This window comes from Onychostoma macrolepis, chromosome 18 (genome assembly GCF_012432095.1).
Source record: "Onychostoma macrolepis isolate SWU-2019 chromosome 18, ASM1243209v1, whole genome shotgun sequence".
Taxonomy (NCBI): Eukaryota; Metazoa; Chordata; class Actinopteri; order Cypriniformes; family Cyprinidae; genus Onychostoma; species Onychostoma macrolepis.
Window position 1 is genome coordinate 11,989,496 of NC_081172.1, and position 19,352 is coordinate 12,008,847.

Here is a 19,352-nt window from a genome sequence, read left to right on the forward strand (position 1 = left end):
ATAGTAATTACCACTCAGCCTCTTTGCTTTAAATCCAATTGAACCGCTGTAGTAATATGTATTTACTAGTCACATTCTGTGGGTGGGATAAGCTGTTATGTGAGTAGCATTTAGTAATGATGAGCATTAGTGCCCTCCAAAAGAGCTTTCATCCCTCTCTCTCTCTTTCTCTCTCCTACATGAAAGGCTGCTGCCATTATGAATACATGCATGTCTGCTGGCCAGATTGCCTGGCTCAGTAGATGGAGCTCACGCAAGGCTGCCTAGCCTGCGGTGCTGCAGTTAGGAGGGGATGCAGGACTCTGGATAATGATACATTGCTCATCTGAGCAGCCACAGCTTTTCCACCCCCTCTCACCTAAAAAAAAAAAAAAAAGGTGGGGGAAATGTTGTGAGTTAATTTAAATGGCCGAATGCATTATGGCAGGTTACTGGGGCTGAGGCAAAGCAGCCAAGAGGTGTTTCTATGAGCTTCAATTAGATTGGGCTTGTGAGGGTTGATAGCTTGCACTTATTGCCCCTGTGTTTCGCTTGTGTTGTTGTGATTGTTGCTATGTTCACAGCATCACCTGGACTGTTTTGGTATGTAACATGAATGAGATTGATGTCACGGGTGAGTTCTCACCGTATTCGCAACAGCAGAATTGAACAGCTCTCTCTGCCGTGATTGTAATTCGCTTTGAATTGGAAGGTCTGGTGTTGTTCACTCTTGGCGACCTAAGATCAGATCTTTCTTTTAATTACTAAGCATCGTGTTTGTGGAAGCCTGAGTGCATTGCCTCACTGAGATGTTTTTGAAACTTTAGATTTTCAGCTATCATAAACATGTTAATGAAAATATCTTTCATTCGGAGGTCATAGTACAGAAACATCCTTGATCTGGAATCTTGTCTGTTTGGTAACCATGGTGATTTCAGTTAGAACTTTGCAGATCTTAACTTGGAGTGATAGTTAACTCAAAAGTGAATCATGTCATTCCAAACCTGTATTAGTTTCTTTTTTTCTGTAGAATGCAAAGATTTTTCTTTTTTTTTCTTTTGAAGAACATTGGGGTCCAAACAACATTGGACCTTATAAACCTTAATCAGTTTAGATGCCATATTGATTTTAACGCGAATGAAATCGAAGCCGTAAGAATAGACATAATCCTTACAATGGCACATAATGAATCGTCACAACTCACAACTTTTAAAACTGTATTATGGAGTTTTTGTGAGTTTTTATTTTTTCTCAGAAAGATTTTTCTTCAGCTGAATAATTGGTATGTTGTTAAACAACAGTACAGTCCACTGAACACACTGTACTTCTATCTCTTACAGCCTTGTTTTCTTTCCTGTTAAAATGTATATATGGCGCTACACTCTAAAAAAAAAAAAAAAAAAAGGTGCTATATAGCACTAAAAGTGGTTCTTTTGCTCGTAATCATAGGGGAACCACTTTTGGTGCTTCAGTGGTTCTTCAGCAGTTCTTCACCGGTTCTTTGGGGTGATTAAGGTGCTATATAGCACCACTGCCGTACAAAGAACCTGTTAAGCCCCTTTAAAGGTTCTTTACGAGCCAAAGAACCACTGTTGGTGCTGTTTAGCACCATTTTTGTTGAAAAAATACAATGCCATATGGCACCTCTTATGGTTCTACATACCACCATTTGACAAAAGTGGTTCCCCTATGATTACGAACCAAGAACCACTTTTAGTGCTATATAGCACCATTTTGTTTTTAGAGTGTATACCATGACCAAGATCTATTGACTTTCATTGTGTGGAGTTTTTTTTTTTTTAAATGTGTTTCTTCTGTGTTCCACAGAAAATAAAAAGTCACACTTCCAGGTTTGGAATGACATGATGGTTATTAAATGATACTGAATTTTAATTACACTATCACTCGAAGATTTTTACAGAAACATCTGGCTTATGTTTTGGAGTTATACATTATATATGCAATAGTTGACCCTGCTTTTGCTTTGTTTGGAATGGTTCTCCTTGGTGGACAAAATGAAATTTAAATATCACCATATTGTGTCTAAAATTTCAGTTACATGAAATTAAAGTGTTAGTTCACCCCAAAAATGAAAATTCTGTCATTAATTACTCACATCTTCAGAAAAAATTAAGATATTTATTATATATATTCAAGAGCTTACTGACCCTCCTTAGACAGGATTGGAACTACCACGTTCAAGGCCCAGAAAGGTAGTAGGACATCTATAAAACAGTCCAAGAGTGACATGACATCAGTGGATCAACCATAATTTTATGAAGCTACGAGAATATGTTTTGTGCGCAAAGAAAACTAAAATAATGGCCTTATTCAACAATTTCTTCTCTTCCAGGTCAGTCCACCGCCATTCACGAGAATACCACGACACACACAATGTCCTTACTACATTTCTATGCCTTGATCGTGGTAGTTCCCTTGCTGTCTATGGAGGGTCAGAAAGCTCTCGGATTTCATCAGCAATATCTTAATTTGTGTTCTGAAGATGAGTGAAGGTCTTACGGGTTTGGAATGATGTGAGGGTGATTAATTAATGACAGAATTTTAATTTTTGGGTGAACTATCCCTTTAAGAGCAAATATCACGCTTGCAGTTGAATGTGAGTTTAGGGGAACCTTTTACACACCTCCACAGCTGTCAATCATTCTTCAATCACAAACAGACTACAGCAGCACACTTACTTGTGTAATATTGCTTAATTATTGAGGAGATACCTCTTAAACACAGAATATTCCTGATGGAGTGTGTCTGGCTGTCCTCTGTTCTCTGCAGTAGCACACTTTATGTCCATTGTCTGCAAGTAACAAAGGGGGTTCAGGTGCTGAAAAAAAACAAAAAACATTATGTAGACTGTGATTATAAACCAGAAGGGACATAATGGTTTCTGACTAACTCCAAGCTCTTAATCAAGGGCAAATCTAAATACTGTCATTATTCCTTTCTGTTACCCACCTGTTAAGAGATGAATATTGCTCTAGTGAATATAGAGAAAGAGAAGAGAATTGAGACTAGGTTTGGAAAAATTGGTGTATTGATATGGATTGATGTAAATATCACAATGTAAAAATATGTATTTATTTATTTTTGACTAGTGATATCAAGGGAATGTGAGACACCAGAGAAGGTCACTGTGTGTGTGTGTGTGTGTGTGTGTGTGTGTAACAGCTGCTGTTTGTAGACCGCTGGCCTTATTTACACAAACTAGTTGCCTTAAGCATAACATTGGCCTGGTCATTAGAGGACCAATACCCATCTCTCCATAGCTATTTATAGTGTAGCCCTCACATGCATAATTAATCAAATGCTAACAGGCTATACCCTAAAATCCCATCCTCTCTCTTCTTTCTCATATAACATAATCCTTTTATCAGGGCCACTGATCCAAAAATGTAAAATACATATATACCACAATCAGTGTTTTCTGTTTCATGAACTATTACTATGAACTTTTTTTTGTACTGATTACACCAAATACTGGCTAAGCACATATGGAACACCCTCATGTTGTGGTGGATCACAAAATATGATATTTTGACAAACATTCTTCATAATATCTTCTATTGTGTTCCCAAGAAGAAAGACAGTCATGCAAGTTTGGAACGGCATGAGTTGTGAGTGAATGTGAATGATGATGGAATTGTACTTTTTGTGAACTGTCCCTTTAATGCAAGTAAAAAAAAAAAAAAACTTTGACTTTGACTGATATTTGCACACTTTCTCACATTTCCAACCTGTTAGAGATGTCAAGCAGATGGTCACACCTAGACCGCTCAAGCTGTTTGCACTTGGTACCTCTGAGAGTACCGATTTCCGCACATTGGACAATGGTCCCATTACGAGGCCCCAAATTTACACGCACACACCTTCAATCTCACCTCTTGCAGCAAAGAACTTTTAGTATTCTAATAGCAGGAGTTAATTCACTGCTACTCCTACAGGGAAAGATGAGGAGGAGGATGAAGATCAGATCAGGGCTCTTGGTGAAGATAGCCGATGGCGTCACCCCACACAGTTGCTCCTCTCTGCATACATATAACCCCTCTAGAGCCTTTCCATCTGTATGGAAATGTAGCCTCCACAGCTGGAATCCAGCAAAGCACTGTCCTTTTACTAATAGTTATTATCTCTGTGGACTACCCCTCTGATAGACCTCGCAAAACAAGCAAGTCGCATCTTTATGTTAATGCCCCGCTATAGTATACCAGCGCCTCGGGCGGCACATGGGCCCAGGCGCCGGATTTCATTACTATAATTCCCATTATTGCGGGCTGAGGCTCGTTCTGTGATTGGCACTATTGGCCAACACGCTGAGGTGACGGAACTGCGTTTTTGAGGTGATGCTCTTCTTCAGATTTAATATGCATTTTCTTGTGGCCTGCAAAAATCGGTTGAAATGAGGTCAAGCAGTACATTCTTACCTTTTTTAACTTTGCAACAAATCAAAGTGTTTTCTACACTGTTAAAAATAATTGGTAATCTTTAAAGAATCTTTAACATCCATGGAACCTTTCCATTGTACAAAGCTTCTTTATTAGTTCTTCACACTAAGAAAAAGATGGTTCTTTTAATAACTGTTCACTGGAAGGTTCTGTGAAGAACCCGAAATGGTTCTTCAATAGCATTGGCCTCAAACCAGCCTCTATTTTTAAGAGTGTAGCTGTTGTAAAATGCTTCTTTTAAGTATAAAGGAGCTTTGTCAGTCAATCTGGACTCTATATGTTAGCGTGTGGTGAGAGCGTGCTGTGCGCGTGTTTGTGATTGAAGAATGATTGACAGCTGTGGCTGTGTGTGAAAGGGTTCCCCTTTCCTCAGGATGCCCTCACTGTCACACTGCCTTTTAGCACCTTTGTTCCCATCTTCTCTCCTGAGAGCAGGTCTCCGCAGTGACAGATGAGGCTCCGTTTGTGACAAAAGGGTTCTTGTGCTCTTGGCTGTTGTGAACAGACTCAGACACGCATACGCACGTCGCAGATAACCTCTATAGTGCCTTACACTTTTATGTGTGGTATAAATTCAAAAATCAGTTCAAATTTGGCGAGATAAATGCATGCTACAAATGCATTTTACAACATGATATAAGTCTGTTTCAAACACACAGACCGCCCACAGATGGGCTTTATAGAGAATAGAGAACAACTACTGTAGTTGGTATGTAATCTATTAGATTACACATTTTTAAGTAATGTAATCAGACTACTTTTTAGATTGCTTAATAATTCTGTAAAAAACTAATACTAAAAACTGTCAAAAAGATCAAATTGAAAAAAAATCAAATGAAACACTTGCAAACCAAAAAGTTTTTATAAAAACAAATACTTTTTTCTTTTTTACTTTTTTCCAAGTTTTTGTTATTATTATTAAAAACCTAGAAAATTATAAAGAAACATGGCATTGCTGGATAGATTACTTACAAATTGTAGTCTGTTACTGATAGCTAACTATGTGATGAAAATTGTAGTTAGTAGTGAAATATATTAGATTTATTATAAATAAAAGAAATATTTTATTTGTTTACCTGCATGTCATTAATCAGTATCAAAGAATTAATACATTGATTAATACAATGATTTGCTGCCATTGTGTGAATAATATGTAATCATTTAATTAATAAAACGTTTTTGTTTTATGTATAATCAGTTACTACTCGGCGCTTGCAGATGGTGTTTGTGTATATACGTGTGTTTGAAAGCCGTTGAGGTTGACGGGCCAAAGTGCAAGGAAGGTTTTTAAGGAGGGCGATGAGCATTAGACTAGGAGTGGAGTGATGTCTTGTTTACACATTAGCAGGTTGAAGGAACCTCTGCTTTTACTTTCAATACTCTCTCACCGCCTCACTCCAGAGATTTCCCTAACATTCCTGTCTGCTGCTGTTTCTTTCAAGCATGACATAAACACATACACACATGGCCGAAGCTCCATTGCTCTCCTGTTTGACCTTGACAACCTATATGGCTTTTGAAGAGCTGGTGTAAATCTACACTTAGAGAAGCTGCTGTGCTACTCCACAGCACAATTAGTTAAAAAGAGACATTATTCCCAAAATAATAGAGCCAGTGCTGTGGAACTGAAATTGGCTGTGGCCGGCAGTCTGGGAGCTCTGAGCTGCGTTTTACTTTCATGGGAATAAAACTATTAGTATGTAAATCTGTAAAGTCCCCATTATTATACTGACCCTTTTAGCTACCACTCTCATTCTGCCAATCTACTCTCTCCTATTTCCCCACTTAGCACCACTTGTGCCTTTCATCGAGTGCATGTCATATCATAACTCATACAGCCCCGTTATGCATTATGCAATGCACATAAACAGCTGCATAGCTATTCTTCCTGTTTGTAATGTATGAGTACGGACAGTCTTATGTAAATCTACGTGCCTCTCTATTTCAGACGCACACACAAAAACACGCTTTTCTCTGCCGCGCACAGACATACCGCATCTCCCAACACCATCTAATGAGGTGATGACCAACCACTTGTTATAATTGCTTTAGACTCCTTTTAATTTTCAAGCTTATTAATCATATGTAGAGTTATTTAAAAATGCATAAATTAATCTTGGATTAAAAAGCCGATCAAAGCCTCAAAACAATTAAAGAGTAAGGTGAGATTTCCCTAGGGCTGGCAGTTTTATTTTAATGGAGTGTTCAGGTGATTATCACAGTTTGATGTGCAGGCTGTGATTAATGTAGGAACACTTAAATGAGTTTTTCTTTCCTTCAGTCTTGTAAAGGTAAGCATGATCCACATAATGACCCTCCTGATTCATCTCTTAATAACTTTCTCTTTTTCTTTCTGTCATTGTATAATAACAGAGGCTGACTTTTCTGCAGCTTCTTTTAAAACTGTTTATTATGTTCATTCTGTTTTCTGTCTGAAAAGCTTTTGATCATCTCTTATGTTGTTCAGATTAGTCTGCTTTAATGTTCATAAATGAACCATAGTGTGACTGTGATTTGCCTTATTTTAGTAATGACTCCACTTGAGTCTTCATTTGTTTTTGTGTATTTCTGTTTTGACGATATCAAGGATTAACCTATTGCTATTAAGCTAGCTGGGTTTTTTGTTGTTGTTTGTTTTTGTTTAGTCTCTGCGATTTAAAATCTTCTAGTGGAGTCTAAGCACAGTGACCCTGTGTCAAGGGAACCAAGAGTGACAAGTTCGTTTTAAAAGCCTTGTTTGTTTTGTACCTAATTTTCTAAGTTGACAAGTAAAATTACCGTAGCTGCCACTCACAAATGGGCAGCCTCGCTGCCTCATCAGGTGACCCTATCCTGACCCTTATAGACACGCTGGAGGACGGAGACAAAGCAGCATAATAAAAACTTACTTAGGGCCTATGTGTGCACTCATATTAATAATACAAGGGCCAAGGGCATGGGAGCCAAGAAAAGGGTTTATGCCATCTCTCAAAACTGATCTTACTCATTAGTTTGTCAACCTGCTTTAACAGCAGCACAATGCATCGCAGACCACTTTTCATTGTATATTTGGCAGCAAAATTCCACCAGTTTTCTTGTACACATTCAGTGGTTAACCTTTCAAGTAATCTTGCGCAAATATTTTTGTATAATTATTTGGATATATAGTTTAGTCTGGTAATTTGTTGATATTTTGTGAAACCTATTTATGTTTAGTCGATATAGCGTTCCGAAGCACGATTAGCGATGTTGTTATGGTAACCGAAAAGTCAACTCTGTTCGCGAAGGGTAGCCTATATTAGCACACTCTGGCAAACTTGTAATATAATTTTTTGCTTACGGAAATGTTGCCGAAACAAACTTTTTAAAACAACCATCTTATAAATGATCATAAATAATTAACCCGGTGTGATTCGCTGACTGCTTCGCCATTCACAAGCACATCCTTTTCAGTCGCTCATTTGTAGTGCAGCCGTTGCGCCTTTACTCGTTTGTATTGTGCAGTGTGTGCTCCACAGCCTTCACTTTTCAGTCCACCTGGGTTGACACAGTGTGCCAGCCCTCATACACAACTATTACCGGGACGCCTTTATCAATGTCCAGTAATTAAATTGTCACCATTTAATTTTCTGGCCACACCGATCCTTTTGGAGCAATCCGCTCTTAATAAAGGATCTAATCGAAATGCTATTTCGAAGTGAAACAAAAAAGGCGTTGAAACGCGGCCCAAGTGTGGCGAGCTCGCTGGGATCGATAAAAGAGAAGAGGATTGATTTGTCCCTAAAATTAAATTTATTGGGGTCATGGTTTTATGCTGATACCTCGTAGAAATAGTGTTTACTCTCAAACATGCTAAGGCGAATTTGTAAGGGGTTATTTAATGTTCATATTTATAGGTTTTGGCTTGTAACTTTTAAAGAAAGTTAAGCTACATTTAGTCTGCTCTTTCTTCAAAGACCATTAAACTTGTCCAAACGAGCTGTCTAACAGGAATGAATAGGGGTCACTGGAACCTCCCTGACGCTTTACAACAACACAACACGGTTTCTACAGTGTTCTTGTTCTAATCTGTCGATATGCCAGCACGTGCAATCCAATAGTAATTAAGCTTGAAATATTGCGTTTGGTCAGGCTTGTTACGTTTTTCAACAGGCCTACTCCTATATTTTGAAAAGAAAAAATCATCAATTGGAAATTTTTAATTTCGTAGAACACAATATAGCCTATATAGTTGGCCTATAAGGGTAATATCAGCTGAGTATTTAGCCTAAGGGTAAACAAATTCTCATGACTTCATAAATTCATTCGCAATTGATCATCTTGATGCCTGACGTAGGCTTACGTTTTGCAGAAATGTCCGTCGTCATGAGTGTTACTCTCAAAGTTCAGCGAGTTATGTGTTACTTGCAGTAGGCTATTTTTATGTTCATGATGTGATCACCAAAGCGGCATTTAAATAAATGTAGCCTATTTAATCGGTGTGTTTTGACTTAAGTAGGCTAATAAATAAATAAATAGGCTAAATGAATAAATAAAAGTAATAAATAGTAATACAGTAGACTATATTTATTCAAACACTAAATTGAATTTACGAGGACGTTTATAAACAGTCCTACATTTTGATTGCCATTTTTAATAGGGACTCAAATATGCGCGTATAATGCTTTTAATAGGCTACTTAAGATTCACGCATGTATGTTGCATATGTCTCTGTCTGTACGGTTGAAATTAACTGCAGCTTTTATGTAGAAACGATTGGCTAATGAAGTATCTCCCGTCCATTAACCGATTAACGTCCAGTTGATAACATTTAATAAACTACTACTAAATAACTTTTCTGTTATTTTCCATTTGAAATAATAATAATACATTATTGATGTTGTTGTCGATTTGTTGTAGTTAATTGTTATTGTTCATTATTTTATTATTATTATTATTCAACCAAGGTATATTGTCACATCGTTGAGTGTTCTTTGTTCTAGAATGGGGTCTCTAATTTCTTAAGGATCAACAAAGGGGCTAAATTAAATATCGTGTGAGGTGTCGGATTCCCGTACCTGCCCTGAATCTAACCATGATGGGTAAGTAAAAGAAATAATGGATAACAATATGGCATTCAGCTCGGTCCCTGAATAATTTAAAAGAAGTGAATAATTACAGTCCAAAATGGTAATTATTGTTGGCGAGAAAGAAAGTCTCTTGCCTGTGAAAGTCAATAGCACTGGGCTGGGTCGCATTACTCCAAACTCCCTCCCCAGGTCCTCCCTCCGCTATCAATATTGCAGAAAGCGCTCGTTTTCACATCACAAGCATTCTGGAGACTATCATGAACAGATAAACATAGCGAGGATAAAAGCACGAAAATATGGATAAAGTTCTCGCTTCACTTTAATCATGAAATAAATTCTGGTATTGCTTTAAATGCATTGATGTGTTCGTTTCATTTGATTTTGTTTTCATAATGGTCCACACACCATTTAAGCAAAATAGCGATTTTTGTAGCCATAATTTATTGCTTTATTATGCTGTTTTATTGTAATCTTTTTTATTATTAATATGATTAAATATTGCCCTACATCCCATATTCCCTTCAAGATAGAATCCACTTGTTTTTGCGTTGTATCTGAAATATTTAATGCAGACGTGGTTTTTAAGCTGAATTTAAGGCATAACGTTATAAATTACGCTTAGTCTTCAGAAGAATGATTGCTCCTAAAAGTTAAACTAACCCGTGGGAACTAAAACATATGCGGGCAACAGCACACCCCTAACCCACGCCGATTCAAATAGCCCCCGGAGACAATCATTGCTTAGCCTATAAGTCCCCCGGCACCATACAGTTTCAATAACACTATAGTTTATTTTTAAACAGACACTGAATATAGATGAAAAGGCTGGAGGCCATTCCCTTTTTCCGTTTATGTTTATGCACTCTTTTAATTTATGCTATTTCTTATGATTTCCATAAAATGTTCCCTTTCAAAACAAAATAAATGTTAAGTTGTTCACAAAATAAATAATCTGTTTTAACTACTTACTTTTTCTTTGGTAAGTACATGAGTGAATTTATAGGTTTTGCCACAGTGAAAACATTGTGAAAACGTCCAGTCAGATGTTGACATTAGTGCACGAGCTTAGTGTGACGGTTTGTAAATACTTAACATTATAAACATTTCCCTAAACGACTTGGCCTAGATCATTTCTTCTCTTTGTTTTGTAAACATTAGGTTTGGTTCAAGAGACTTAATAAGACGACTCCTTTCTCCGATTTTTTATTTTGCATTATTTTCTTTCTTTTTATTTTAAAGTTGTTGGTATTTGCATTTATTAGGTTTTGGTTCGATTTAAAAAGCATGCAACAAAACACATTCACCGTTATGCTATAGAGAAAACATTTTATTGTAGCTATTAAAAGCATTCAACAACACTTAGCCTACCCGTTTTCCTCAGAACGCACCAGCCTAATTCCCACGTTCAAACTTGAAAAGTGGTATTTCACATTAAACAAACCTTTTCGTAGCCTAGGCTACATACAGCATTTAGTTTACTACTAGGTTGGCAAATCTAAAGTCTTCCTAAAAGCCACGCACGCCCCCGCACACACTGGCAGACAAGCAATCACTTTCGTGTGTTAAAAGATCACGTGGTGAACTTTAAACGTCTCCAGGCCTCAATGACAGCACTGACTGTCGTCCCCATTGGTCCCGAAGGCAAATAGTTAATGTAAATATGCTGGCGCTAAGTGGGAGTGCCTCGCCATTAGTTTAGCTGTCACTTGAGCGCTGTCGAATGTCTTCAGTGGTTGTGTCGTTGAGGTCCGCACTAGCATGTGGTCACCCTCCGCGCGCACCTCAACACTAGTCGCGGGAGAGCCGAGTACGATGCAAGTCCACGCGCTCTAACAGGCCTGAGAGAAAACCGCTAAACAAGCGCTCGTGGACATTTTATATCAGATCGGCGCGATTCCAAGGCGTCTGATTACCAGAACGCTCTAATAGAGGACAGATAGAGCGCATTTATCCAAAGGACTCGAAGGTTTCGAATACGCGGTTTCCTCCACAGATAAAAGGCACTTCGCGTTCTTCTGAAAAAAGGTGAGATTTGTTTATGTTTGCAGTGTAAATTCTTGTTTATTTAACTGTTCAGAGGCAAAAAAGAAAAGAAAAAAAGCCTAATCGCGAGGAGCTGCGATAATAACCAAACACTGTCTGTAGGCTATCTTTATCCACAATTTGTCCAAAAGCATAGCCCACTGCTTTGTTTTAAACATTATTAATAAGCTACATGCGTATTAAAACACGGGCTATAAATATGTGCAATCTGTAGCCTTTTTACAATGTCTATAGATATAGCTATAAAATCAATTGTAGCCTATTTAATGCGCATATTAAGTTTTACTTAAATTTAAAATAGAAAAATGAGTTGTAATCTTAATTCAAATTCATTTGGTTTATCAACAGATAAGATGTAAAGCACATCTTTAGTAATTACAATTAAAGCGGCTTAAAGCTTCTTGCACCTTTGTTAAGCTCTTTGGCAAGGCTCAAGGAATAATTTCCTTCCGCTTTTTCCTCTGTTGACACAACACTTGTTTGCTTTTTCTAAACTGTCTTTTGTTCAACACAAAAAGTAAACTTGTATTGTAAACAAACTGTAAATAAATTAAAATGGGCTAAGTGGAATTTCGTATAATAGTTAATAGCTTACACGGCCATCTCGGTAGCCTATATTTACAAAGATCTTTAGACAGAAAAAATCTTTTTTAAATAGATTAATGTAACCATGGTGGCCATCGAAGCATAAAATATTATTTTTCTGCTTCTTCTTCTCATTAGGCTATTTTTAGGCCTATTATTATTACATTTGATATTTTTACAATTCTGTAAAATAAGACAGTAATAGGCTACGTCGTTTTTTGTTTCAGTTTGTAAATCAGTATACACAATAGTGTACTTAAAAATATTCCTTCTCTCCATCTTCGCAGATTTCCAGGAATGGAATCCATCCCAAATCAGCTGCCGGCTGGAAGAGACTCCAGCTGTTCGCCGAACTCTAAACAAGACTTGCAGCCTTACTCTGGGCCAACACTTAAGCCGAACCAAGTCAGTGAGACCTCTTTATATGGAATACCGATCGTTTCACTAGTCATAGACGGTCAAGAGAGACTTTGCCTAGCCCAAATATCCAACACTCTCCTGAAGAGCTACAGCTATAACGAAATCCACAACCGGCGCGTGGCCCTGGGCATCACTTGTGTGCAGTGCACTCCGGTCCAGCTGGAGATTCTCAGGCGCGCAGGGGCTATGCCTATTTCCTCGAGACGCTGCGGGATGATTACAAAGCGAGAGGCCGAGAGGCTCTGCAAGTCGTTTCTGGGCGCCCACAGCCCGCCGAAATTACCAGAAAATTTCGCTTTTGACGTGTCGCACGAATGCGCGTGGGGCAGCCGGGGCAATTTCATCCCGGCTAGATACAACAGCTCGAGAGCGAAGTGCATTAAGTGTTCGTTCTGCAACATGTATTTCTCTCCAAACAAGTTCATCTTTCACTCTCATCGCACGCCGGAGTCCAAATACACGCAACCCGACGCAGCAAACTTCAATTCGTGGAGAAGACACTTAAAACTTAGCGATAAAAACTCACCGGACGACGTGGCCCATGCCTGGGAAGACGTCAAAGCCATGTTTAACGGTGGCAGCCGCAAGAGGACGCTGCCAATCGGTGGGTCTGATAGTTCGTCCTCGCTTAGTACGCAAGCATCGAGAGGTCAGACCCAGGGGGAACCGTCTGAGGTGCCCCACAAAACTCTCCGATGTGAGGATGACAGGGGGAACGTGGCGATGCCGAGCAGCATACGCAGTTACCCCGTTATCCCGGTGCCCAGTAAGAGTTTTGGGATGTTACAGAAAATTCCACCACCGCTCTTTCCACATCCATACGGTTTCCCGGCGTTCGGATTGTGTCAGAAGAAGGATGACGGTGTGGTGATGGGAGAGCCAAATAAAACAAACCTGTCAGGTGTGTTCTGGCCGAGCGCGAAGGACAGTGCCTATCCCTCCTTTCCGATGTTTTGGCCTACCACAGGCAGCTTGGCCATGCCAACATACCACCATGCCCAGCCTAAACCTCCACCTGACGTGTTGTGCACCAGACATAGTGAGCTAGACGTGTCAGAGCAAAGTGACCGGAGCACGAGCACCCCTAAAGACAGTGTACTTGATAACGAACGGTGTTCCAGCACTCAGTCTACCAGAAACGAGGAGGATAAATCTGGGGATGAGAGCAGGTCTATAGAAGGCATGCCAGCCACCCCAAGAAAAATAAGCTACATATCTGCATTCAGGCCGGTTGTTAAAGATGTTGAGAGCATCGCAAAACTATACGGAAACAGGGGACCGTATTCTGGTCCTCGATCTGGTTATATGTCACCAGATTTCTTGAGTGAAAGTTCTAGTTATAGATCGGTGTCACCGGACGTGGACAGCGTGGATGATCCGGATGTGGATGTGGAGTCACATAAAGGGCACGAGGACGAGGAGTGTTTGCAGCTGACTGTGGATGACCGGCGGAGTCCTCACGGTTTGACCGTAGCGCAAAGTGACGGGGTTAAAGGTCAAGACCAAGACAATAGCCAAATGCACACCATGAGTGATCTACACACGACGAATTCAAGTGAAACGCGGTCGTCTGATTTGGAGAGTCACGGCAATAAACACGCGACGCGCTTTGAAGTGAGTAACTAAATACAGAACCATGCGTAATTCCTGCAAATTTGTATTAATAGCTAAGATTCTTTTCTCATTATTTTAAAAAAGCAGGGTTAGGTAGCCTATTAAACGGCCTGATTTTTATGAAATTATTCATTATTATATTTATTCTAAACATTATATTTATTCTCTATTATTTTAAAATATAAATAAACATAAATATTTATGTAAAGTTGCCCGTTGTAGTAAAAAACCGTCAGAAAAGTAGAATTAAGGAAATGTCTTTTTTTTTTTTAAATGTTTTTCTTTTCCCCTTCAACTAGGTATAAGTAAATCTTTTCGATTTATTTTGAATTCTATTAAGTGTGTTGTATTCTAATCTAATTTGTATAATGCGGATAATTATTGTTAATGTTTTAAAATGAGTAAGTAAGGTGAATGCATCCATAGCCTATTATTGGGATAATTGTCGCGCTGCTTCTAAAGCTTACTGATTAATTCAGGAAATTTGTTGTGAGTGGATATGGCTCTTCATAATCTTAGTTCTTTGAAAATGTAATTAGATCAAAATAGCGGACGTTCCACTCGTATTCTACTAATCGCATTCAAATAGAAAATGCAAAATTGGATAATTGCGAATAATTGTCTTCTCAATTTTACAGGTCTATGCGCGTGAAAGAGACGAGCACGTGCATCAGATGAGCACATCTTATTTTGGTTCAACGACCACTTATCAACGCGAACCGAGTGGTAGGCCTATTTTCATTCATGTGGATTTTTCTTTCTTCATTTTTTAAAAAACAAAGTCCTTATTATCATATCGCATTTGTAACATAAATATATATGCTTATAGTTAAAGACGTGCATGAAGAAGAACCTTCATCTACGGTGGAAGAGACGGAACCCAAAAATAATCAGGATCAAACCAACATCAATGAGGAGCGCCTGAAGGAACCAAATGATGGTGCTTACCGTTAACTGGACCTCCTAATATTCAACACTAGTCTTTTGATTTGCTTCATATGTATTTGTTGTGTGTGCAGATGATGAATCAGTGCGCAAGGACACTGGCAGCAGGGTCTCCTTAATTGAGAAAAACATAGAGAACATGGCCAAAGGTAAACAAAACAAAAAATTTGTGCTGCATTTAGAAGAGCTGAAAAGAAAATGATTAGTTGCAATTGATTTTAAGAAATTATGGTTTCCATAGCAATAGCATAACAAGTTCCTTTATTTTGGTAATAAAACCATTAATCTTTTAGTAATTCAAAGTCATTTTAAAACATTTGCATGAGCTGCTGCTTTTATTTATTTTAACAGAGGAATTGCAGAAACAACTTGTGGAACAAGTTGAGCTTAGAAAAAAGTTGGAGCGTGAATTCCAGAATCTAAAAGGTAGGTTATGTTAAAATGATTTCTAATGTATTATTTGCTTTACTAAACATTTACAAAAATATCAGATCATTAATTAATTCTCTGATGTTTATTTATAGATTGTTACAAACTTACAATAGCTTGAATTTAAGTCATTCTAAATTTACTTATAATAATAATAATAATAATACTGATATTATACTAATATTAAACGTAATAAAAATACTGTTTGATTGTAATTCATTTTAGGTGGATGGATACAAATGCATTGCAAATTGCATCTGCCTGTAAAATGCTGATTAATTGTTGGTTTAAAATTAAATACTAATAGCTACATAAATTACAGTTAAAAATTATATTGTCCTGTTGAGATACAACAAAGAGTCCAACTATCAACAAAGATCAGTAGCTGGAAATAGACAAAGGCACCACATAAAGAAATCTGCTAAAATTCAAGAAAGTGAAAAGATTAAGCGGTCATTTGGTTGAATGTTATGCTCCCTATAGGTAGATCCAATTGGATGGATCTTTTTTAAAATTGAGAATGAATAGTACAGAAATTAGTGAACTACTTCAACGGAAACAAAATACTGAAGCACATGATAAAGTTTAGCATGACAAAACGAATATTGGAGAGGCTGATGAAAATTGATTCTTACAACGACAACATTTAAATGTCATGACTACTCAATTTTAAAATGTATTGTAAATGGTATATTTTCTGTTAAGTTTCAGTGCTTTAAACTTAAAAGCAGTCGAAAGAATTAATTAGGGTCTGAATATTTTTGCAAAGCACTATATCATTTTTTATTTTGTATATAGTGATAAACATAAATGTGCTTTGATATTTAATTTACTTCACATCTTTTTCTTAGACAGTTTTCAAGACCAAATGAAAAGAGAGCTCTCATACAGAGAGGAAATGGTGCAGCAGCTCCAGATTGTTCGAGGTAAGCGTTTGACTTCACATGACAAGTTCTGGCTTTCTATTTAATAGAACAACAATACACTAATCAGAACTGATCACATCCTTTGAGAACTTTTTGTGGTCCTTTCTGGAGTTTGTTCAGTTCTTATGACTGTTTTATATGCTACTAAGCATTAGGTTTATGCATTTGCATTGCTGCAGTAAGGGACTAGCATAGACAGGGATCTGATGGGTTTTTATCAACTTCTGAAACATGTTCACTTGAATACCAAAAAAATCCCATGCACAAAACTGAAACAGTTTAGATGAGGGGAAAAAATAGTTTTCCACACCTGAGATATCCTTTGTCTCTCCTGCGCAGACACTTTGTGCAGCGAGTTGGACCATGAGAGAGAGACACGTTATGCTATTCAGCAGAAGTTAAAAGGTAATTGATTCTAGCAAAGGCAAGCAAATATTTGCGTTCAGGACAACTAAAGGACTTGGGGGAAAAAATCCTTGGAAGGCACAGTATGACAGTATTCAAAAGTGTGACCTTGAATATTTTTGATAACCCATGCCAGCTAGATATTCACTTGTAGACAGTTTATATATTATTTTAGAACCAGACTTGAGCCACACCGCAGTTTATTATAGCAGTTATTGTTCTAGAACACATTGTCTCTCACACTCTGTTTCTCTCTATACACACATCAACTCATATAATCATATGCCGCTTTTGTTTTAAATTACTCATTCACTTTTTTCCCAGAAGCTCACGACGCACTACACCATTTCTCGTGTAAGATGCTGACTCCCCGTCACTGCGCTGGGACCTGCACCTTCAAACCTCCTCTTCTACCGCCTTGATGGACACCTATTGAAGACATAAGTGTTCTTTAGAAATACTGCTGTGTCAAATAAAACTTTACTTTTTTCCCTCTGCAAAACACTGTCAACCTTTAGACCTGGAATAAGCAAGTGTGTACTGTAGTATTTTAGCTCTTACACTGTAATGAAGTCATTTTCATTTGCAAAAGAGTGTTTCAGAGTCACTGTATGTACTGTATAATTTATATAAAGTTCTAGAAAACTGCATTATAAAAAAAATTGACTTCCCACTTAAAAAGATTATCATCAGCTGTAGAAATCACTGGTATTAAGTGGCTATGTGCAATGCATATATTTGTTATGTATCCTGTGATACCTTTTTTGTTAGTGATAGGTTAGGACATTTTGTTAAATTAGATGCAACAATAATTAATGTTTTTGTATATTTTATTTATTCCATGTCCATGTTGGTTGTTTATTCTCATCTGCATATTTGTATATTATTGATGTAAAGCACTTTAAATTGGCAGCCCTAACTACTGAAATGTGGATTAAATGATCCTGTTTGAGAGTCGGTCTTCATTTCATCAATTTCCATAACAGTGAACTACATTTGCATCTGTGTAAGTCCCAAAGAACAACATGACAATGAGTTTGAATATACCTGAGCATATTTCCATGAAAATAACTGTATCATTATGACAGTTTTTATCATTGCAAAAAATCCAAGAAGGTTGTTAAAAATATAGTCTTAAATTCAGGGTGTTGAAGAAAGTTCCTACTGTAGTTTGCTTTATTTTGTATATAGTGTAGTGTAGCATATACATATTGACAGGGTGGATGTATGATCCTCACCCCTTTATTAGACATTCCTTTTTGGTTTATTGATGAGCTGAATATATTTACTAACAATTATTATATAATCAATAATCTATTTTTTCCATTTATTATGTCTTTTAAGCTTATATTTAGCGTCTGAAAGATGATTGCGATACTCTAACGCTGTTCTTCATTTATTGATTTTTATATATTGAAAATAATGAAGTATTACTTGTAAACCAGACATAATTTTTCAGTTTTTTTTTACGCTTATATAAGCAGCATGAGACGTGGTGTCCCTAAATCTAAAGGCCATATGGGTCACAAAGGTCCATGTATCCACTAACACACGTGTTTTTAGCATAGTAACTGATTTTACTGCTAATTTAGTTTCTATCTCCATGTATTGTTTCAGCTGGTTCACGATAACAACTTTGAAGATGAGAAGGTACTGTTTGGCTCTTTCTTCTTAGCCCATCGGCTTCCACAGAACAAGTATTCATGGACAACATCACAAGTAATGAGACCCCACTTTTAGCAACTCATGAAACTTAGGCTAAAAATAAATGTTCTGTCTTCATAATTACTGCTATTGTGTAGTCAGCTGTATATGTTTCTAGAACCTTGCTATTTTAGAATCGTAATAGCTAGGTAACATAAATTGAATTTAGCAATTATGCCTACATCTATATTGCTGATTTCTGCTTGTAGAAATGGTTAGGGTTGGGAAGACTGTATCTCTGACTTTAATGTATATTCAACAAGCTATTTTCCCCCCAAAAAATAAACACATTACCTTATTCACTGGTTTAGCAATTTAAGCCTTTGCAGTCATCCAGCACAAATAAGCAGGATAATTAGATGCAGAATTATCATCATAGTGGCTTTGTTCTGACACAATGAAAAACCAAAATAAAACTATTTGATGATAACAAAACTAAAAGAAACTGGATAACATAATAAATCCTTATGCCCTCCTGAGTTTGACTGCACTGTATTAGGCTACAAGAGAAAGGAAAGAAAGCGTCCATTAAGAGACGGAATTATTATAAAAGGTGTGCGTCTGCCATCTAGTGGACACCTTTTTCATATGCTCGAAATAGGATTCAAAATAGTTTTGTTCGTGTTACACTCTGAAATATTTTCAAACGTGTTGCTGTATAAAGCTGAAAATCAAGTAGGCTGTGCTCGGTTCTTTAACAGAAAGAGTGTTTGATTCACCTTACACACATATGGACTTAAAATGTACTTATTTGTTTGTTTGTTTGTTTAGGCTGAAACGTTACAAATATAACTTAC

The 19,352-nt window shown here is 37.4% G+C and overlaps 1 protein-coding gene and 2 long non-coding RNA genes across 10 annotated transcripts in view; 1 reads left to right on the forward strand and 2 right to left on the reverse strand.

Moving 5' to 3' along the window:
• On the reverse strand, positions 1 to 13,136 carry LOC131524211 (uncharacterized). Its single transcript, XR_009266951.1, has 3 exons — positions 13,059 to 13,136; positions 2,712 to 2,818; positions 1 to 358 (listed from the first exon to the last, which is right to left on the reverse strand). It is a non-coding gene; the product is annotated as an uncharacterized LOC131524211 (long non-coding RNA).
• skor1b (SKI family transcriptional corepressor 1b) lies at positions 9,313 to 17,798 on the forward strand. Of its 8 annotated transcripts, none has more exons than XM_058751092.1 (9): positions 9,313 to 9,496; positions 12,400 to 14,146; positions 14,785 to 14,872; positions 14,976 to 15,086; positions 15,166 to 15,240; positions 15,443 to 15,517; positions 16,372 to 16,446; positions 16,786 to 16,851; positions 17,176 to 17,798. In XM_058751092.1, the coding sequence occupies exons 2-9, from the start codon at positions 12,410 to 12,412 to the stop codon at positions 17,271 to 17,273; spliced, it is 2,325 nt and encodes a 774-aa protein (XP_058607075.1). In that variant the 5' UTR covers positions 9,313 to 9,496; positions 12,400 to 12,409; the 3' UTR covers positions 17,274 to 17,798. The 8 variants fall into 8 exon arrangements, 5 of the variants coding, with proteins under 5 accessions (XP_058607075.1, XP_058607074.1, XP_058607076.1 ...); XR_009266950.1 differs by lacking the exon at positions 9,313 to 9,496 and adding an exon at positions 10,776 to 11,509 and having other exon boundaries at positions 16,376 to 16,446; positions 17,176 to 17,238; XM_058751091.1 differs by lacking the exon at positions 9,313 to 9,496 and adding an exon at positions 10,778 to 11,509.
• The window catches only part of LOC131524213 (uncharacterized), a 3,607-nt gene continuing 1,423 nt past the window's right edge, over positions 17,169 to 19,352 (reverse strand). Inside the window, exon 3 of the long non-coding RNA XR_009266953.1 lies at positions 17,169 to 17,280. This is a non-coding gene — a long non-coding RNA (uncharacterized LOC131524213). The remainder of the gene's footprint in view (positions 17,281 to 19,352) is intronic.

Coding starts and splice junctions, on each gene's coding strand:
- skor1b (XM_058751092.1), top strand. CDS start 12,410: ATGGAATCCATCCCAAATCAGCTGCCGGCTGGAAGAGACTCCAGCTGT. Junction 15,087..15,165: donor CCTGAAGGAACCAAATGATG/GTGCTTACCGTT, acceptor TTGTGTGTGCAG/ATGATGAATCAGTGCGCAAG. Junction 15,241..15,442: donor CATAGAGAACATGGCCAAAG/GTAAACAAAACA, acceptor TTATTTTAACAG/AGGAATTGCAGAAACAACTT.